This window comes from Eptesicus fuscus, chromosome 22, assembly GCF_027574615.1.
Source record: "Eptesicus fuscus isolate TK198812 chromosome 22, DD_ASM_mEF_20220401, whole genome shotgun sequence".
Lineage (NCBI taxonomy): Eukaryota > Metazoa > Chordata > Mammalia > Chiroptera > Vespertilionidae > Eptesicus > Eptesicus fuscus.
Window position 1 is genome coordinate 20,957,516 of NC_072494.1, and position 23,263 is coordinate 20,980,778.

At 40.9% G+C, this 23,263-nt stretch overlaps 1 protein-coding gene across 1 annotated transcript in view; it reads left to right on the plus strand.

Moving 5' to 3' along the window:
- The window catches only part of PAPPA2 (pappalysin 2), a 212,625-nt gene that overhangs the window by 61,611 nt on the left and 127,751 nt on the right, over window positions 1–23,263 (plus strand). The window contains exon 3 of the mRNA XM_008145883.3: window positions 12,761–12,906. Coding sequence (XP_008144105.3) covers window positions 12,761–12,906 — 146 coding nt within the window. The remainder of the gene's footprint in view (window positions 1–12,760; window positions 12,907–23,263) is intronic.

The window sequence follows — 23,263 nt, forward strand, 5'->3', positions numbered from 1 at the left end:
ATAAATTATTATATACATATTGCTTAAAAACACAGTAAGTAGGTACATAATTACATGAACATATTTTATTGTTAGTTTATAAATTAAATTAATTTGATTGTTATAAAGTAACTATATTTTAAAAATTATTTTAATTTTAATCCTATATTTCTTTCTAAATAATAACGATACTAACTTGTATTATTTTTCCTCTGAATTTTCCATAACGTAAGTCGTAAGTGTCACTTTCAAGGCTGGCGCTAGACTTTTTGCTGCCACTATAAAATATAAATAATACGAGTACTGTCTGCTAAATTCAAGAAAATTTATGTATTTATGAAATAAATAAATAGATTACTTACCTAAATTATCTGAATAGCTGATTTGTAATGACATCACTTGTTTAACTAGCTTACTAGCACACAGTACGATGTGTATCGTCTGAGAGACAGTTACAAAATGTTTTCGTCGTTGCCAATCCCAAAAAATGCCAGTTTATTAAGTCCAAACAATGGTGGTCGAATTCTAACAACTGATCAACAATGCGAACTTTGATAAGCAGTTCTCGATAATCAGTTCTCAACAATTATTTGTTATTATTATTTTTTTAATATATTTTATTGATTTTTTACAGAGAGGAAGAGAGAGGGATAGAGAGTTAGAAACATCGATGAGAGAGAAACATCGATCAGCTGCCTCTTGCACACCCCCTACTGGGGATGTGCTCGCAACCAAGGTACATGCCCTTGACCGGAATCGAACCTGGGACCCTTGAGTCCACAGGCCGACGCTCTATCCACTGAGCCAAACCGGTTTTGGCTATTTGTTATTATTAAAGTTCAACATTATAAAATTAACAAAAATAACATGAAACTCATATCCTGGCTAAATAGCCACATGGCCGCCAAAAACCGTATATTCCCTTCCCGTTCTCCCGCTTTTCCCTAGCTTGTCGTGCATTCTTTCCAAAAATCGGGACTTTTTTAAAACGCCGCAGGACGCGGGACAAATTGTTAAAAATTGGGACTGTCCCGCCAAAAGCGGGACGTCTGGTCACCTTACTTTAGAACCAAATGACAACTTGTCTGTATAACCAAACTTAGATCCAATTGTGAGGCAGAAAGATTTCATGCTCCTAGCATTTCCTTTTTGTTCCATGGAGAAAGAATGCTCCATATTTCTGGGCAGTGCCCAAGCCGTCCTTCCTCCTCCAGAAGTGTCTCTGAATGAGATGGAAAGTCTTTTGCCCCAAAGAGTAAATAGCTGAGAAAGGCATGATTGTTCGTGTTGTTGTTGTTTTTTACAGTTTAAATGACAATAATAGCAGAGGACACTTGTTGAGCAAAATAAATTTGCATGGGTAAAAAAAAAAAGGTGGTTTAGTACTAGCAGCTCATGAGCTGCAAGTCCATGTCTGTCTGGATGCAAAATAATGCCTCAGAGATATACTTTGGTATAGAATAGAAGTCCGCAAGCTTTTTTTGTACAAGGCTAGAGAGTAAATATCTTGTCAGCCACATATATAGTCTTTCTTGCATTCTTTTCCTCATCCTTCTTCTTCTCCTTCCTCTTCTTTTTTTATAACTCTTAAAAAATGTAAAAACCATTTTTAATTTACAGATCAGACAAAAGTAGGTGCAGGCAGAACTTGGCCTGCAGTTTACAGCTGTAGATCCATGGTCTTTATCGTGCGCGCGCACACACACACATGCATACACACCTTTTAGAGACCGTTGGTGTTGAAAGGGTAATGTGGAGAGTGCTAGGGTGGCAGGAGAAAAATGGAGACATGGGTTAGCTCTAGGTTGCCTGGGGAAAGGGAAATCCATCTGGAATCAAGTATCCCTGGTAAACACAAGGAGACCACAAGAGTGTGAGTCACTGCTAGGCCATAGTCTGAATGTAATTGCTCAGCCAACACATGATCTGATCCTCAGCTGGCTTCAAAGCATGGATGTCAGGGGCGGAGAGGGAGAGGGATGGAGGAGTGCTCTCTAGACAAACACTGGTCCTGTCCTTCTTGAGAAGAGTGGCTGGAGGGCATGCCTGCCGGCCTGCCATCTCTCAGAGAAGAGAAGGTAGGTCAGGGATAAGCCAGGAGGTGTGAATGGGGAAGGGAGGCCAAGGAAGGTGTTGCAGTGGATGACTACAGAATTCTCATTCCTCAGCCATTACAACACTTGCAACTTTCAGATGGACAGGAATGGTCTGGCAACTCTCTGGAATCAAAGTTTACAAGTGATCATGCAAAAGGCAAAGAAATTCTCCCATCAAAAGTCTCTTCATCAGGAGGCACATGGATGGAATTTCCATGTGGAGGCTTTGGGCTTATGAGGCCCTGTCCAGTGAGAAGGTGGAATGAGGAGCCAATGATGACAAGTGGGCCCTGGCCGCAGGTTCAGGCAACTTCTGGGGAAGCTGTGAGAAAAAGCCTTGGAGGATTTGGATCTTCCCATCCTGTATCTCTTTAGAACCAAAGAGACTTCTGGGTCTATGAGTCTATTCTTTAAATGCTTATTTTATTATCTGGTGGTCCATTGGAATTAGTTGCTTTATAAAAGAGAGTCAAATATGAATACAGAAATGGCTGTACCTCCTAGGAGGTGTGTACCTCCTAGAGTGGAATTATTTTAATTCCTTTTAGGGACTTAATATTGAGAAACATTTAGTCTATCATTAGAGGCAATACTGTACCATGTTAGAGAGAGGACTCTGGAATCAGAAGGATCTCCACTGACATTGTAGCTTTCCTCCAGTCACCAGCACTGTACCCTCAGTATCAGTTGGTGGGATCCAGAGTGTCCTGATGTAGTACCCGGGCTTAACCAAATCTGTGGTTAGGACAAATTTTTTTTTTTCAATCATGGATAGTTGTTACCAGAAAAGTTCACAGAAAAGAACATTCTAGGCTGAAAAAAAAATTTGTGCACCTTCATGGAACCATGAGAGAGCATAACGCAGATGCAGAGCTATAAGTACTTAGTGGATTTGGAAAATCAATGTAAGAGAAATAATGGCCAGAGTTGAAGCCAGACAGATAGCAAGGGGCCAGGTCATGAGGGGTTTTGAAAATGTATTAAGGCATTTTGATTTCATCCCAAATGCACTGGATACATTTGGAGTGTTGTAAGTGGGTAAATGGCTTACTCAGATTTCCTTAAGGAAGATGGAAGAAAATGGGGCAGACTGGACATAGGCTAGCATGAACACAGGCTAGCAGTAAAGATTGTGCTCAATAAACCATGAAAGAAGGTATTCTGGCTTAAAGCAATGACAGAGTGGACTGTGGGAGGGAGGGATTTTAGAAATATTCAATATAGAAATTATCGGAGTTGGTGATTGATTGGACATGAAATTGAGAAAGAGGAGACATGGAATTGAGAAAGATAACTCCCTTCCAGGGTGCTGGATACAGAGTAATGATGATGCTTGTCTCCATGACAGGGAAAAACAAGAAGTGGAAATGAAAAGGGAGGATGAGTTGAGTTTTAGACTTCTTGAGTTTGAGATCTCAAATATCTAGGGGATAATACCCAGTAGACAGTTAATATACTTACCTGGAGCTCAGAAGACAAATCTAAGCTAGAGACACACATTTTGGAGTCATCCCTGCAAGAAAAGCTGCAGGAGTGAACATGCTCACCCCAGGGAAGTAGAGAGTGATATGTAAGAAAGCAGAGGCTGGGCCTGGGGAGAGCAGTGCTTGAGAGATGGGGGGAGAGAGAAGGTCCCAGGAGAGATATGGGAAGGGGTGTCTAGCTATAGGAGATAAAGCAGGAGAATGCCAACTTACTGAAGCCAAGATGCCAGATGCCTCAGGTCAGGAAGGGCAGGGCAGAGAGGTGTCCTGGAGAGAGGAGCTAGGAGATAGTTGGTGACCTTGCAGAGGACAGTTTTCCAGAGTGCTAAGGGTGAATGAACATCTTTATGTTTATATATAATCTAAGCATGTATACAATTTATAATTAACAGAATTTATTATTCTATAACATTTATAAATTCCACATTGAGGAAAAATATCCGCTACTGTACTTTGAAATTGCGAGTGACAGCAGAAGTCTTTTACTTACTTCTAAGTAGGCGTGATGACTACTAGATTTAGGAGGAGATGAGCATGGCAGTCCTTTCTCAGGAATGCCATCTAAGTGGTCTCCATGTATCTCCCTAGTAAGTGCTTTCCCATTCCCTGTTCTCCCGCAGTGAAATTTCACACCTTCTGAGTCTTCTCAAATTTCTGTCCCCATCACCTCACTTCCCACTCTGAGGGGACCCCTCACCTTCTATTTACTGGGAAAGCAGCCTAGAGGAGCTTCCTCTCAAACTACTGCCATCAACCCTCAAAGCCATTTGCCTTCTTTTCTCCTTCCCACCCCCCTCCTATTTCTTCTATCTTCCAGGAGATTCCCAGGAAGTGGTGCATGAGACAGGAATTTCTCAATATTAAGTCCCTGAAAGGAATTAAAATAATTCCACTCTAGGGGGTACACACCTCCTAGGAGGTACAGCCTTTTCTGTATTCATATTTGACTCACCCAGACCTGTTCCTTCTCCTATTTTCAATTTCAGTGAATTGTGCTACCCAGTTACTCAATTTAAAAACTCAGACATTATTTTGGACTCTTCCTCTTCCTCACCCCGCCTCATCCAATTAATCACCAATTCCTATAAGTTCTATTCCTAAACATCTCTCAAATCCAGCCACAGCCCCTGACAGGCTCCTCTGCCTCCCATTTGCACTCCTCAAATCTATTCTCCACACATTCTTAAGACAAATGGGGGGATAAGGACACATATGTAACACCTTAATCAATAAAGAAACTTTAAAAAAAGACAAGTCTATCTACAAGGTAAGCTTAGTCATGTTCCTTCCTTGCTTCAAAGCACTCTAAACTTCTTACCATGGTTTGCAAGACCTTTCAGGAACTAGCTGCTGTTCCCCTCGTCAGCATCCTTTCCACTTCTCTCCAACTCTCAGGAACTGCATAATTTTCTTGCCCAGCCCTCTGGGCCTTTCTATTAGTAGCTCCTCCTCCCAGACCATCCCTTCGCCAGGGTAACACCTTTTCACCTGCCAGGTCTTGGGGCAGATGCCAATTTTGAGATGACTCCCCTGGCACCTCCAGTCCTGGTCCGTGGATTCTCACCACATCTTTTCTCTACCAGAGAGACTGCTGAGTCCCAGTACCACTGCCCATTTCCTTGTCCTTCTCCCTAAAGGGACACAGAGGTCCATGAGGGGAGAAGAGCTGCCCAGGCTTATTCAGCATTATATCCTGGTTATTCAGCACAGGACCTGGCATTTAGTAGGTGCTCAGGAAATACTTTCTGAATTGAGTGTGTCGTCCTACCTTCTAAAGTCAAATGTAAATGATACTCAATTATTAGTTTTCTTATAGGATTTGTTGACCTTCCCCTAGTTCAGTGATGGGCAACCTTTTGAGCTTGGTGTGTCAAACTTCGCCAAAAAACTGAGCATAACTCGGGTAGTGTGTCACTTTGAGGAAAAAACATTATTTCGCAAATGTTTCATCCTCAGGAGCAGCAAATGTTTCATCCTCGGCATGCGGCCGCCTTAGCGGCCGCGTGTCATCAGAAATAGCTACGCGTGTCATAGGTTTGCCATCACTGCCCTAGTTGATAGAAAGTTGAGTTCAGTGTGGTGCATGTGTATCGTCAAAAAGAACTGACTTCAGTGGAGTGTGTATGTACGATGTATTACAGAAAGGATGCTTTTCTTGAAAATAGGATTTGAAGAAAATCCCATTTTAAATCCTTTAAAAATGTTCTAAAGCAGTGAAAGAAAGAGCTTTAGGAGAAAAGAAGCACACACACAAAAAACTGACTAAAATAGTGTATGTATTCATGGGTTTTTGCCATTAGTTGGAACACATTGTGTCCGCTCTAGTTACCCATGAGGACCACTCCTCTGGGGAAACGCTTCATATTTTTAAAACCTAGTGTAATGCTCATGGAATTACACTGCCCATTCCTACCTGGGCCCTGAGAGTTTATCATGTACAGTGTTTTTGCCAAGAACCTGCTCTGTCTGTAATCACTAAAAAAGAGTTTTCAAAGAGAGTGTGCTTGGGGCTTTATCTATGGTTGTATTTTTGCCTCTTGTTCTTTACCAGAGGCAGCAGGTCCTCAAGTTTGGCTCCTTCAGATGTAAATGGACCCTTGTGTTTATGGGGATTCTGCAGTTGGGCAGTGTTGGAACATTGGGTGGAAGGATGAATGGGGTATTCTCTGTCTCATCTTCCAATTACAGCCCATCTTCACCATTAATACATTCAACTAATATTAAATGAGCATTTGACAATATGCAAGATATGTTTATAGTTATAAATGAATAGAATTATATTAAGCTTATGGCTGTACAGTTTGATTTTTCACTCATTAATATATTGGGCACATTTTTCTATTTTAGTAAATGGGATAATAATACACCTAAATAATTTTAATGACTTTCGGTATGGATGTTATATGCTTTTAATTTATCTTGCTAGATCTATTTTAAAGGAAATTTATATTATCTATATTTTGCTATTACATTCTCTGCTATTATACTATACTATTAGAATAATATACTGTGCTATTATACTATCATGTTATTATCTATTTTTTGCTATTATACTATTCTTGTTGGTAAAAATTTAAAGCTCATACAATTCAGGCTTACATATTATAATCAACATATCATAGTCCATTGTGTTATAGACTAGACTGAATGACACTGTAATTCAGATGTGGGGGCTCATTTTATGGTGGGATGATGTGGGCTTCACAGAAGAAATGAGATAGAAAATGGGCCTTGAATGTCAGATACAATTTTGTTAATTGTATATGTAAGGGGAGAACATAAGCAAAGCAGGGAGGCCAAAACAAAACAAAAACACAACCAATCAACCAAATAACCTCAAAACCAAAAAGATTAAAGGCATGCTTGACATCAATGGATAAATCAGTTTAGCTCAATCAATGGCATAGTGGTGCTAGGATGGGCTGGGGGTCAGAATAAAAGGCTTTGAGTGGCAACTTAAAGGAAATGTAAAGGATTTGATTGTGCAGACCACAGGGAACCAAGAAGGACATATCCACGAGAAGCATAGGATAACCAAGCGCAAGTCTGTTTGTGGAAGTGCACTCTCTTTGTGCCTAGAATTAAATCCTAGGGACTCTAGTTTCCCCCAGGGAGTCACAGAACACTGTTGGCAACTGAAATCTGTAGTCATTTCCTCCTATTAATGGGTGTTAAATCCAGAGTCCTTAATACTGTATTTTAGCAATTATTATTTTTGTATGCTTAAATTTAAATTTTACATTTGAAACTTTTCAATTTTACCTTTGAGTTTACCCCCATAATCGTAGCTTTTTGATATGTATTTGAATCCAACATATCATCTTTCTAATTTAGGTCATTTTTAAATTTGATACACTTACATTGTGTAGATTCTTGCAAGACATTGATTAAATAATTCAGTTAAATCAGGGCAAATACAGAGACCTGATCCCCTGATTTGGTGTGAGTTGTTAGGAATCTACAACTATGCATTTCTCCACCGTCCTCATTAAGATCTCGCAAGAGATTCATCATGTATCCTGTTGAATCAAGACATATTTTCTCCAAGGAATCATGCCATTCCAGTAAATCCAACAAAACACCCAAAGCAACAACAAAATAAATGTGATTAATTTTGTGTGATTTCCCCCCACCCCCCAAGTGAGCCCATGGTAGTTCCAGTCATCACCTCTTTCTTATCTAATAGTAAACATTTGTCTATTGAATGCATTGGGAATATTTCTGGGAATTGATAATTGTGCTCACTAATCTGTAGTTTCCAAATTTCTGTTTTTCCTTTAATGGAACTTGAAATATCTTTCAATCTTCAGCCTTTTTGCATCTTTTATTATCCACAGAGTTGAATGTTAATTTGTTATCAGAACCTAAGTAGGTATTTTTTGGATCTTAGGGTATAATTCTATGATTCAGATAAAAAAAACAATTCTTGCTCTATTTCTTCAATCAGCTTGAATTTATTTTCCTGTTCTTCTGCCTTGAGAACTAAAATCAAACATTGTAAACACAGCTGGAATATAATTCTGAATCAGTCAAAATTTAGTTGCAGAAAACAAAAAGTACTGTAGCTATTTTAACCAACAAAGGAATTTAGTGGTTACAAAGGTTTTGAAAGGGCCAGGGTAGTAGGATTTCATTTGGGCATCTAGGAAGATCTCTCAGAACAACCTCGAAGAACTGGCCAGCAAGTGGAACCCCTGTCAGAGACAGGAAGGCAGGGAGTGTTGGGGTCCCAGCAGTGCTGCTCTGTCTAGATTTGCACCAGCTTCTCCACACCCTCACTGCTCGTGCTGGGGCACCAGGACACTCACCTAGCCATGCTGGCAGGCAGAGAAAAAAGCAAACAGTCAGAAGTAAGGTCTTTCTCTTACTGTCACCTTCCACCTCTCACTAGAGCACAGCTGATTAGTAGAATCTCAATCACATCCAGATCCTCTGGGGCAAGGGAACTGGAGAAATGTAGAACCTAACTTCTCTGTCCTCCAGAGCAGGGAGATACCCAAGAAGGGGGTGGGGACGTTGTGCACAAGCCAATTCATAGCATCTGTCTGGTTCTTCATGCTGATTTTTCAACCCGTCTTCTGCTCTTGCAGATAATTTTGTTCACATGGCTATCATTGTGCCTGTCACCTTGCACTATAACCACCTGTTTACACAGTTATCTTTGTCACCACACCAAGTTTCTTGAAAACAACTGTCATGTCTTATACAACTTTTCATTGCCAAGGCCCAACACAGTTGACTCACAGATTATAGGAAAACTAAGAATAGAAGAAAGAATGTGGGCTTTGGAGTGAGAGGGACTCAGGTTTAAAACTTGCCTCTGAAACTTACAGGCCGTCTGGTGTGGAGCAAGTGACTTTATCTCTGTAAGCTTTAATTTCTTATCTGTAAAATAAAATATGCTAACCTCATAGGATTGTTGTGACCTTCATATGAGAAAATATATATGAAGCATAAAAAATGCAAAGAATGATATTTTAAAATTTACAGTTTTTAGAATAATAAGCAAAATAGGGACTAGAATGATTCACAAGAAAAACACACACCACTAAACTCTTTGAAGTCTGCCTTTTTGCCAAGATAAATAATTATTAAAGTGAAAATTATTAATGTGGCAATAATTTATTTGCCTCTAATAATGATAGTCATTACAATTAATCAGGTCCTAGCTATATGGCACATTCCAATTAGAAGGTGACTGATTTTTTTTCATTTGTGGGGAAGGGCAATTAGGTTGCTAACAACTTTAACAAAAGCAGCTTTGATGGAAGTGATGCTGATGGCATCCAGGTTACACCGGGCAAGGTTTCATCCCAAACCAGTGGGTCACAGTCATAATATTGGTGAGGCAAGTGTGCATCTATCAGGGGCATGTCAGAAGTAAGAGAAGGCAGCAGTGCAAGTGCACACAGTCACTTGGGATGTCAGCTTCAAGGGGAACTTGTTTCTGAGGCAATTTTTATAAAAATAAAGATGCACCTTCACTTTGGTTGGTCTGAGTCCTCAGGGAGATGGGTGCGATGGGTATTTCAGTCTAGTGTGTGAAGAGGATGAGGAAGGGGAGATCTTGGCAGGAATTACGCAGATTCATGCAGTTCATCTCTCATTTCACACGGTCACTTTGTGACTCTTATGCTTTTTATAACATTTATGTATGTCATTTTACCTTCCATTGAATATTAAGTTCTTTAGGATAGCAAGTCTGTCTCTTAATAAATCATTTTTGAAGCAAAATGTTAAGCTCTGAATTTATGGATAATATTCACTTTCCCCACCCTAGGTCTGAGCCAGACTCTGGCCACATTAGTGTCAAGCTAAGCTGTTTGTCCTCATTGGCTCTGATATAAGTCCTAAAATGGCATACGTGTGCTGTAATAGGCAAACCTTCTACACCAAAGCAGATACACTGACATCTGTATTTTTACTTTTTTTTGGTTTCTAGAATCATTTGGACACAAATCCTTGTTTCCAACAAAATAAGACATTTTTCTATCAGTTCAATTAATGACTGTTTAAACTGTGTTTTGAAATGTATTCTCTCTCTTGGACTTGCTGACTTCTATCTATATTTCCATGGAGTGCAGGAGTTGGAGCAACCACACCCAGTTTGCCACCAGCATGATATAACCACTCTCATCTGGAAGGATACTTTATGGTTGGAGAGAGGGATGGGCAAGGAGAAGAGGGCGATGAGTAGAACCAGTTAATGAGGTTGGTGGTGGAGGAAGAGGCCTGTTGGAGGATGCTCAAGGGAAATGAGTGGAACTGCTGCTGGGTTGAGGGAGGACAGAAAGTCAGTGGCCAAGACTGGTAAATGGCAGATGGAGAAGCCAGAAACACACATATAGCCCAAGTAAACTATACCAGGGTCAGGCGATTTGGGAAAGTGAGGGAGGGGGAAAGAGAGAGAACTGTCAGATTACCAACTCCTAATGTTAATGGGAGTTCTGGATAGAGACAGGGAAGGGTATGACTTTTATTCCATAGTCCCTGCACTGCATATAGGTGGTTTCTGGTTCTTCCTGCTCTTCTTTTCTTTTTCCTTTCTTTTTCTGTTTCTCTTCTCTTGTCTCATCTGCCATCTGCCCCTTCTCTACTCCTGTCTTCTGGCCTATTGGGGCATCTCCATGTCAAAGAATTATTTGATGTCATCAAAGCTTCATTACCATTAATTTATCAAGTCAGGAAATTGTAATTATTTTTAATAGAGGAGAAAGGGAACAAGGATGTGACTAATGTTCAGGGAAAACCAGGCAACAGTCCAAAACACACTGTGTCTCCAGGACAGCAGCAGAAGGAATATCCCTCTGATCACATCTGGCATCACCTCGTGGAATTGGATGATTTCTTGAGGCTGAGAACTATTTTTCCAAGATATTATAACTCAATAAGAAAGTATTTTTCAAATTCCGTTTCTCCCAAGAATCTCTGGTTCTAAAGCAAAATCATTTTTGTTTTTATGTTTTATTTCTCTTTTTGGTTCTGTTCTAAAGAATACTAAAACAATATTTGGGCCCTGGCATTGTCCCAATCCCCCAAAGTTGTGGGTTTGATCCCCTGTGATCAGGGCACATACAGGAATCACCTAATGGATGCCTAGATATTCTCATTCTCTCTCTCTCTCTCTCTCTCTCTCTCTCTCTCTCTCTCTCTCTCTCTCTCTCTCACTCTCTCTCTCCCCCCCTCTGAAATCAATAAAAAATTAAAAAAAGAAAGAAAGAAAAGCTCTTATACTATGGCCAATGGGTCTTAGCTCTACATATCCACACACCTTTCTCTTTTAAAAAATCCGATCTTTGTGATCTCTATTTCTTGGGTACTCCTTGCTAGTATATCCTACACGAGGCATCAATAAGTAGATGGCTTCAATAGTGTGACTGGGAGATAGAGCAAGCAAGAGAAGAAAGGTCATGCTGTCCTAACATGAGCTTCTGGGTTGGGAGATTACCAGAATAGCAACAGTGGAGCTTGATCCAACTTAGGTTGAGGGAACGGTCTGTTCAATTGAAGCTGTGATGAGAACATTCCCCTTTTTGGAGTGCAAACCATGGCCAGCCACTATGGGAAGCATCTAGTGAGTCCTAGGGGCCACTGAGCTCTGGTTTCCTTGTTCCTTCTTAGAATAGCTCTTCAGTGAGAATGGCGGGCTCTGTTTGCTCGTGGTAAAGTGTTAAGTTTCACTGATGCCAGGAATATGAAGGTCTTTGACTATATATGAACTTATAAAAAGATCAAATGCTTATTTCCTTTTCTTTTTTAATGGGCCATGGGGCATGTGTTTTTAATAGACCATTGATTCGGTAAGTGTAAACATAATGTTGCCTAGTGCTTTTAACACCATCAATAAAGATACTTGGTATCATAAGGTAGTGTAGTAGGAGTAGAATTTCTATGATTAAGGGGCTAGAAAAAGAAAAAAATATATAATTATTATTTTTTTGCAGTAGCTTTATGACACCCTCTCCTACCTATCACTCATCTCTCTCTTTTTTTTTTTCCCCTCTTTCACTTTCTTTCCTAGCCACTATTTCCCTTTTAAAAAGTAATGTCTGGTTGAAACCTGGCCAGTGTGACTCAGTGACTGAGCATCCATCTATGAACCAGGAGGTCATGGTTTGATTCCGGTCAGGGCATATGCCTTGGTTGTGTGTTTGATCCCCAGTGAGAGGTGTGCAGGGGGCAGCCGATCAATGATTCTCTCTCCTCATTGATGTTTCTATCTCTCTCTCCCTCTCCCTTCCTCTCTGAAATCAATAAAAAAATATATTTACAAAAAAGAAAAAAAAGTAATGTCTGGGAAGAAGCATATACTGAGATAAAGATTCAGTTGGTCTTCTGATCATAATATACATAGATCGTGCAGTGTGATGCAAAGAAGCTGAGACTGAGAATTAGATGGCCTTCACCATGGTGTGGGATAAATCTCAGGGCAAAGAACTAGGAGTCACATTGGATTTATCTTGAAGAAATCATCTGGGTATAGAGTGAGGACTTGAATATGACGTCAAATACTGAGTGCTAACAAGGTAGGGTATTATTGATCTTATAATAAATATCCCGAATGTCTTCATGACAGCCTGGTCTCTGCCTCCCTGCCCTTCTAAAAAGTGGCACTGGCTGGGAGTCTGAATAGGTGTGGCTGTTCTCTTCTCTGAGTGCTGACCCCTCAGTGTGACTCTGACCCTCTCTCGTGCTCTGCAGGGCCTACATGAGTGTGAAGGAGCTGAAGGAGGCGCTGCAGCTCAACAGCACACACTTCCTCAATGTCTACTTTGCCAGCTCTGTGAGGGAAGACCTTGCAGGTGCTGCCACCTGGCCTTGGGATAAGGAAGCCATCAGTCACCTGGGTAAGTGAAGTGGAGACCAAACATGAATTTGTCAAAATGTTTCACTGCAGACAGGTAAGAGATATTAGAGCAAACAGAGGGAAATACTCAGGATGTTCTAGACCCGTGGTCAGCAAACTGCGGCTCACGAGCCACATGTGGCTCTTTGGCTCTTTGAGTGTGGCTCTTCCAAAAAATACCACGGCCTGGGCGAGTCTATTTTGAAGAAGTGGCTTTAGAAGAAGTGGCATTAGAAGAAGTTAAAGTTTAAAAAACTTGGCTCTCAAAAATTTCAATCGTTGTACTGTTAATATTTGGCTCTGTTGACTAATGAGTTTGCCGACCACTGTTCTAGACTGACTCTATAATCTAGATGTAAATAAGGTGATGACATGGAATGAGATTGATTCTATGTGTTGGAGGCATAACAATTAAACCCAACGAATGAAGACCAGAGGAAGTAACAAAAGTAGAAAAAAATAAAATAGAAAGTAAACATTCATTAGAATAAAATTAACAGAACCAAAAGATTTTTGGGGGAGGGAGGAGAAAAGAATTGATAGACCCCTAGAGAGTAAAAAAAAACCCTGATCAAGAAAAAATAAGTAATAGAGAAGGAATGTATTACCACTATGAGGAATAAAGGAGGTAATATTCTTACATATACTTCAGACATTAATAGACAATAAGTATTTTCCACAAATGGTGTTGAAGCAATTGGATATCCACAGGCAGAAGAAGACAAATCTTAATGTGAATTTCATACCTTGTACAGAAATTAACTCAAAATAGATCATATATTTAAATATAAAAAATAAAACTATAGAACTTTAAAAGGAAACATAGGAGAAAATCGTCAGGGCAGGACTACAAGAAAGAGTGAACTTATAAATAACACCAAAAGCATAGTCCATATAAATAACTGATAAATTGTACTCCATCAAAATTTAAAACTTTTTCTCTGATCTGTTTAGACAAAGAAACATCAGACTTGGAAGAAATGTTTGCACACCATACATCTCACAAAGGATTTGTATCTAGAATATGTAAAGAACTCTCAAAATTCAACAGTAAAACAGACATTCCAGTTAGAAAACGGGCAAGACATGAACAAACATTTTACCAGAGCGGAAATACAGATGGGAAATAAGCACATAACAGATGTTCAATATAATTAGCCATTAGGGAGATTCAAATTGAAACCAGATGTAACTACTCACTTATTAGAATGGCCAAAATAAAAAATACGGGGGGATGTAAGGTACAGCCCAGGGAATAGAGTTGATACTACTGGAATACATGTGCACACTGACAGGTAGCTACTAGACTTATTGTGGTGATAGCATCATGAAGTATGTAAATGTCAAATTACTATATCAGACACCTGAAACTAACAAATATTGTATGCCAACTATACTTTAATAATTTTTAAAATAATGACAGTATTAAATGCTGGTGAGGACACAGGGACACTGGATCTCTCCTACATTGCTGGTGAAATGTAAAATGGCACAGCCACTCTGCAGAATGCTTTGGCAGTTTCTTAAAAACTAAACAAACATATGCTCTATGCTCCAGCCAGTGGACTCTTGGACACTGATTGTAGAGAAATGTAAACTTAAACCGATTCAAAAGCTTTTATATCAGTTGTCCTAGCAGTTTTATTTGTAACTAGGGGCCCAGTGCATGAATTCATGCACCTTGAAAGGAACTGTGGGCTGTGAGGCTGTGGTGGGCACAGGGGCAGGTCTCATCCCATCCTCCACGGCCCTTCCCGGCCCCTCCCGGTTCCCTGTCTGCCGGCAGCCCCGCTCCCGCCGCCTCTCCCATGCGCTTCATGGAGTAATTGGGGCCAGTGCCAGCAGCGGGTGCCAGCGTCAGCAGCAGGTATGAGCACCTGGTGGGACCGCAGCTCACAGGAGCAAAGAATTTTCAATAACCACCAAAGCCTCACCCTGATGACAGCGACCGCCTTGGTCTGGTGCCCCCGCTCACCTGCTCCACCATCCCACCGCAGCCAACACCCACCATGTTCCGCTCGTGCCCCCTGGTGGTCAATGCATGTCATAGCAACCGGTTCAGTTGTTCCACCATTTGGTCTATTTGCATATTAGCCTTTTATTATATAGGATAGTTTCAAACTGGAAATGACAAAAGTGAGTTCAGTGCTAACTGCTTACACCAACTGTAGTCCATCTGTAGTACAATGGAATCTATTCAGCAACAAGAAGGAACAAAGGACACATGCGTGGAATGACTCAGATGACTCTCAAGGGCAGGGGTCCTCATACTTTTTAAATGGGGCCAGTTCACTGTCCCTCAAACCGTTGGAGGGCCGGACTATAGTTTAAAAAAAAACTATGAACAAATTCCTATGCACACTGCACATATCTTATTTTGAAGTAAAAAACAAAACGGCAAAAATGCCCACATGTGGCCCGCGGGCCGTAGTTTGAGGATGCCTGCTCAAGGGTATTATGCTGAGTAGGAAAAAATCCCCAAAGTTACCTGCTGTATGATTCCACCTATGTAGTATTTTCAAAATGACAGAATTATAGAGACAGAGAACAAGTTAGTACTTGCCAGGGGTTAGGAATGGGCTAGAGATGGGGGGCGGGGTATGAGTGTGGGTGTGACAAAAGGATAGCAGATGGGTGATCTTAATGGTGATGGAACAGTTCAGTATCTTTTTCTTAAGTCATCATCCGTGGATATATTTAGAGAGTAATGGAGATGGAGAGAGGGAGGGGGGCTGGAAGGGGGAGAGAGAAACATTGATGTGAGAGAGAAACATCAATCGGTTACCTCCCATTCGTGTCCTGACCAGGGACTGAACCCACAACCTAGGTATATGCCCTGACCATGAATCAAACCTACAATCTTTTGGTGTACGGGATGACACTCCAACCAATTGAGCTACCGGGCCAGGGTTCAGTACCTTGATTTTGGTGGTGGTGGTTATACAAAGGTATCCCTGTGATAAAATTGTGTAGAGCTACATATACTCACTCACGTGTGCATGTAAGACCTTGTGAAATCTGCATGAGGTCTGTAACCTCTATGCAGAAGCAGAGTACTTGGCATATAGCAGGTGCTCGTTGAATGCTTAGTGAATGAAGGGATAAATGAATAAATGAGTGAAGGTATTAAATTTAAATGGTTTCCAGAATTATCTCATGAATTGCAAAAGAAGCTGGGGATACTTATGTTTTACTCTTAAACATTTTTTACAGCCATGTCCCCCTATAGCATGATAGGTAATGTGATCTTCAGAAGTAGCCTGAGTAGCTGAGAGGTCTGGCTCGATGTGAAATGGCTCCTGTGCATACTTATTTCTTCTTGTTCAGTCATCACTGTGATTGAACAAAGGAATTCTTTTGACCTAAACCAGGCGTAGAACAGTACAGGCAGCAGCATAACATTACAGGGGAAGACATTTAGGAGTTTCTTTTAAAAAAACATACATATTTTTACTGATTTCAGAGAGGAAGGGAGAGGGGGAGAGAGAGATAAAAACATCAATGCTGGGAATCATTGATCAGCTGCCTCCTGGTTGGAGCCCACAGCCCGGGGATATGCTCTGACTAGAAATTGAACCTTGACCTTCCAGTTCATAGGTTGACGCTCAACCACTGAGCCACACCAACCGGGCTAGGATTTTCTTAATAGTCTTTTCAAGACTTGAGATTACTTGTTTGTGTCAACACATAAGACTCCTGCATTTTGAGGGTCAGCTGAGTGACCTAGCAGATAAGTATAGTAGCCAAATGTTTGAAGATTGAATCCCACTTCTGATCACCATTGGCTTCAGCGACTGTCCTAAAAGACCAGGGTGATTAATGCCATTAATGCCATTTCTGCCATTTAGTGTAATTTTGTACTTTTAATCCTGTTAGTAACCCAGGGAAGAATTTTTCATAAGTAAATGAATGTATGAGAGCCCCTAATGTTTATTGGTTTGAGTATCTTTAGCCTTAGTACTCAGCACTTAAATTGAAAATATATCTTCAAAGGCAGAAAACTAATTTAAGTGGTAAACCATTTGTAAACTGTTAATCCCAGGCACATGATGATAATTCATTCACTTATTCATTCATCCAGAACCTATTGAATCTGTTTCATGGCAATACCAGAGATAGGACAATAAAGGAATTCACCCTAAAGGTTTGCACAGCTTAACTGGGAGATAGACGTGTAGACACACCCTTAGGGTGCAGTGTAATGATACCGCACAGGAGGTCAGGCAAGAGCAGGAGAGAAAGTGCTAAGTTGTGCCCATAGCACCTGGGATGAGTTTCCAGAGGGGCGAGGCTGGAGAGGAGAATTGAAAGAGCCTTGCTTGGCAGACAATGAGAGGGCATTCCATACAGAGTAGGCTCATAGGTGCCAAGGTTTGGGCTGTTAAAACCTGGGCATACTTAGAGGTGGAATATATTGGCTAGAAGAGTGCTCTTCAAATTTATTTTTGCTCTCTTATACCCCCTAAAAGACTTGGAAAAGTCTCTGTACTCTTTACACAGTCTAAGAGGGACATCTAAACATTCAATCATACATTTCAATAGAAGCAAATGATATAAATTCTGCTATATTATAAATTATTGACATTTTAAAATAAATTTTAAGTCTACTCTTCTAAATGTATCCTAAGTAACGTAACAATTTGATAATCACTATCATTTGTTTAAAAAAATTTGTGGCCATGCACTTTTTTAACATTGGGGGACTATTCACTGATTCTTTTTCTCTTTGAATTTGTGTTTCTACTTCATTTCTCCTATAGAACTTCATATTAATGGGACATATAGATGCTTATTTTTTCAAAGTCTCAGTTGGTCACCCATTTCTCTGCTAAAAATATATTTTGACTAAAACAAATTTTTGCATTAATTATTTTTAAATTAAACTTTTGAATGTTGATACAGTAGTATATTTGCATGTGGTTGTAGGAATAATACAAATAGATTCCACAAACCCCTTACCCATTTTCCTCAATGGTAGCATCTAACAAAACTGTGGTACAACAACACAAATAGGATATTCACATCAATACTGATTATAAGTTCTAAATTGTTGAAAATTTCTCCTCAATTGAGTTGATTTTGGAACCGATTACTTGTCCAAAGTTGATAAAATCAACATTTTGAAGTGTTGATTGATGACTAGTAAACAAAATAGGAAATGCACATCTTAATGAGGTGAGTGTCTTTTTCCCCAAAAATTAGTTATTGTGTCTGTGGATGAATAATAGCAATTGCTATAACAAGATAGGATTCAGCATTAGTTATATTGCTTTTTAAAAATTTATAGCTCTAAGTACTGAGAAACTTTGTTCACATAATTAAGTAAATGTGGGGAGAGAGAATTCTTTTTGACTGAGTGGTTGGTGGTGGCAAGGCAGAAAATATAGGAAAAGGAGGAGTGAAGGGAGAGCTGGTTTGGTTTTGGATATGTTGAGTTTGGGGTCATCTGAAGGGACTCAAACAGAAGAAGGAGGAGCAGAACTTAGGAGAGAGAGATCTAAGTCCCCTGTGGCCCACAAATACCGGTGCCGCAGAGTTGAACTCAGCACCAGGGCACGCTGGCCAGGTTAGACAAGAGACTCAGTCACTCTCTGGCACCGGAGTTAGACACTCAGGAGTGTCCTGGGCCAACCATCTTCCTTAATTGTTCTAGAAAATGTCTGTCTTGCCAAATAACATTCTGACATCCCAATAAGATCACAAGCAACAAGCCCAGTGTGCATGGAACCCAAGGGACATGTGGGAGGGAACCTGGCTCATAATGGGGGTTTAAACATACAGGATCTACAAATGAGTTCAGATAATGTGACCTTGTAGGGGGGGAAAAATCTTTTAATTATAGAGTGGAATATAGCTTCACATAGATAGGAACTAATTGGCTCTTGGGCAAGTTGCCTCTCTGGGCCTTAGTGTCCTTATACATAAAATGGGGTAATAAGCATAAGGAATAGTACCTGGCACATAGCACAGCCTCAGAAATGCTAGCTTCATTAGTAGCAGCAACAATAACAGCGGCAGTGTAGAACGTTTCAAACATTGTGTGTCTGTGGTTGACCTTCCTGGGTTTGCTAACAGCCTCCCATCTCACTTCCTTTCCAACCTGGAGACTTTACCCTGGAGAGATGTTGGCTCCTTTACAAAGAGAAAACAAGTGTCCTTAGGGGTCCAACTGCTTTCAATGGTAGAGCAGCTGCTAAGAAGCAAAGGGAGTCTCCTTATCAGCCTGAGAAGAGTGAGTGATGGGTGGCCGTTTGCGGGGATGGGTGGCTGTAGGGCAGGGTCTATGAATGTCACTGGGCCCAGGGGACCAAGGAGAGCAGCCATCTTGGGGTGATGCTGGAGGGACAGCTCTCTGGAGAAGGCAAAGCAACAGCTGAGTAGGGAGTGGGCAAGGTGGAAGTAGCAGAGATGAGCTCAGGGGTGGGATACCTTTTCACCCAGAAATTTGGAGGGGGTCTCCCAGGACAAGCCTCAACTTCCTCCTAACCAAGAGGTTGGCATTGAGATTAGGGTGTTACATCAATTGTGCCACATTCATGCACAGTGGGGTTTAAGTCTCAGGGGCAGAGGCAGCCAGAGACTTGACAAGCAGGAAGTCTTTGTAGTCTCTGCCAGGTTGTTTTAGCGAGTGCAGGTGCAGAAAGCAGAGGAGGAGGTAGAAGAATCTACAGTAGGTAAAGAGGGGAGCGCTGGTGCACTACCATTAAGTGGTTGGGCCACACAAAGGAGATACTGTCCCCTATCCATGGGTCTCTCTATGGTGCCTAAGCAGAGGGATTCTTTCTGGAGATGAGGAATAAACGAGGTATGTACACTGGAGATTACCCTGTAAATAGGAACAATTGTAGGATTAGTAATGAGACAGACTACCTGACATGAACAAGACAGGGATTGGTCTTGGAATCACCCACTGGCTACTGTTGTAGATTATTTCATTGTCAGAAGACAGCATTCAGTAAGTGGGCTTATCCCAGGTGCACTGGGGTTTCAAACTTGGGTGAGCACTCTTGTATAGTGAAAATTTTGGACAAAATTACTCTAGGATATGAATTTCATGCCCTGAAATTGGGGTGTCCCAAAGGTAGGTTCATGCATTTATAAGTAGGTGAAATAAATAAGCATCTTTACATGTGATTATTTACATACAAATAACCTTTATCTCTTCTTTTAAACTTGTAATCATTGACTACTTGGTGCCCAGAACAGTGCCTGACATAGAATAGATGCTCAATAAATGCTAAGTTAATAAATGAATTATAGAAAATATTTTAATACATATTCTGTAGTGCCTGAAATTCTGGCTTACAGTGGTTTTGTGTGTGTGTGTGTGTGTGTGTGTGTGTGTGTGTTTGAAGCACTTCCCTCATTCAGGAGCAAGGAAAGAATTACATAAATCTTCAATGCCTCAGTAATAACATCTTAAGTTTTTAAAATCATATTACTGCCCTAACTGGTTTAGTTCAGTGGATAGAGCATCAGCCTGCTGACTTAAAGGTCCCAGGTTCAATTCCGGTCAAGGGCATGTACCTTGGTTGCGGGCACATCCCCAGTAGGGGGTGTGCAAGAGGCAGCTGATTGATGTTTCTCTCCCATCAATGTTTCTAACTCTCTATCTCTTTCCCTTCCTTTCTGTAAAAAAAATCAATAAAATATATTTTTTAAAAGTCATATTACTTTTCTCCTATGAGGTGGGAGTAGCTGGAGAGCCTGAAGGGCTTGACAGTTGTGGGTAGGAATGGCTAAAAGTGTATAAAGAAGAAAAAAATGACACCACACTGCAAAATCTTTATCCTCTACACATTTCTTTCTTGGTTTAGTCTTGCCCAAAATAAGGACTTCCTTCTAATGAGACCACAGGCTATAAAACTAAGAAGCCAATTCAAGATTTGGAGATGAATGGTTTCTGGTCTGGTTCTGTTAAAAATGTGCTGCTTTTTCTAGCTCCCATGATTTTTTAAAAAACTTTATTTCTTTCTCTCCCTTTGTGTATCAGTCCACTTCTGCCAGTTCTTTGCTTCTTCCTTGGACCCCCAGCCACACTTTGATAGCTTTGTCCCTTTGTGGTGAAAGTGTATTTTGAGGAGTGTTTTTAGCCAGTAACTGGAAGTAATTATGTAGGCACCTGCAGATCAGCCCTCAACCTCCATGTTTTATGGGCATATAATATTCAGCCCTAAAAGTTTTACAGAACTGTTTTAAAGTCATTTCCACTTGTGTCCTTTTCTCAAACTGCCTTAGGGTGTGTGTGTGTATGTGTGTGTTTATGGAAGTGGCTTTGGAAATCATTTTCTTCACCACGTGCCGCTCTGGCTGTCTTGTGCTGAAGCTGGGAAAAGCCAGTTGGAAGCTGCTAATACAGCATCACTTTGGTAGCTTGGCTGTCTGCTACTTAGATTTCATCTTCTAATCAGCAACTTCCCTCTATTTTCTTCCTATTACCACACAACAATCCTGTCTTACTCTGTTAGCTTGTCCCTGATAATCAAAGCTAAAAGGTCTTCTAAGGAAGCGTGTTCCACCGGCAGTCCATTAAGCAACAGCTGTGTCACACATGGCCACCAGTTGCTAAATCGAGGAAGCCCCATCCATATTACATTCTATGTATAGTCAGTGGTACTGTTCAAACCCCAGTGTATACATTCAGATATGCAAGAAATTAAATTCTTAATTATTCTTCTATAATTGAACTTAATTTCTATTTTGCGTCCCTATGTTGTTGAGTAGTAGAGATTTACTCTTACTAGTAGTAGAGCTTGTTCTGCCTGGGGCTGTATCTAATGTGTAGATGGCTTACAGATGCCAAGGCCATTTTATGTTCAGTCATCAGGTGAGGCTGGCACCTGAGATGACCCTTGCTCCCATCAGGGAACCACCTTCAGGGAGTCTCTGGGAGTCTCTCTGTCACCCTTTCCTCTAAGCTCAACTGGTCAGCCATTCTTCTCTAGACCGAGACCATGCACCCAAGAATTCATCGCCAGAAGGAGGCAAGATCCCCCACTGTCAGGCCACATGCACCTTTTTGTATCTTTATCCTTTTACCAGGGCTTTGGAAAGTTCTACTCAATCTGGACCCACCATCATACATACATTCTCATTATTTTCCTTTTATTCTTTTTTTTTTTTCCTTCCAGCTTAGGAGAATCTTTTCTAGGCTGATTTGTAGGGGTGACATTGCTAACGTGAGGCAAAGCTCATTATATCCTCCATTCATCCACCATGCTGGCTAAACCATGGAGGCCTCTCAGAATCCAAATGGCATAGGCTTTGGAAACTATCACAGCCAGAAGAGAACTCCTTCTTTCCTTGCATTTCACTCTGTTCTGTATTTCTTAGTGAGGCAGTGGATGAATGAGGAGAATCTGGCTTCCGGAACTGGCAGTGTAATAAGGGGGTGGAGGGGAGGAGCAAGGAACCATTGGGGTGAAATACTAGTATTTCTAACTTGTTGCTCTTCTATTCATACTATTGCTTCTTAGTTTCCCCTGCTTAGGTACTTTTGGTCTTGTCCATAGACAGTCTTGCTGGACAGGTGTTGGGGAGGTGAACAAAGGCAGAGAGAGTCTGACAGTGTCTTGGAGTGAAGATTGAGGGGCCACAGTATGGTTGAACCCATATTTTGGCATGTCTTTCTACTTCCTATTTCAATGTAGCAGGTTGGAGCAAAGAGCACACAGGAAGGGATTCCGTTACAAGGGAGGGGATCCTGTCCCCCATATTAACACCATATTTTATCCCTCATCTATGTTTTAATCCTCCGAGATGAGGAGAAACAAAAATGAGCAATGTTTCTGAATATAGTAATATTCAAATATTGAATACTAGAGGCCCGGTGCACAGATTTGTGCACTGGTGGGGTCCCTCGGTCTGGCCTCTGCCCTCTCACAAACCAGAACCCCTCGGGGGATGTTGGACTGTGGGTTTTGGCTTGGTCCCCGCAGGCCAGGCCAAGGGACCCCACCGGTAGATGAATCTGTGCATCAGGCCTCTAGAATATATATAAAATCTTTGCTTAATCTCTTCCTGCCCGACCCCTTCTCTCCTTCCCTCTGAGATTCATCAGTCTGTTCTATGTTTCCATGCTTGTGCATTGAGCATCTGCCCCCTGGTGGTCAGTGTGCGTCATAGCTACTGGTCAAATGGTCGAACGGTTGCTTAGGCTTTTATATATATAGATAACCAGAGAAGTGGGAAGGAAAATATTGTTGGCACTACAGAATAAGAGTGTCTTGTATGCATCTAACCTACCAGCAAGGTCTATGAAGAATTAAGTTCTCAGCCCCAATCCTATAATGTTTCTTTTCCTCCTGCAATCACTAATTTCAGTCTACTGTGAATAATTTTTGAATGCCCATATGTCA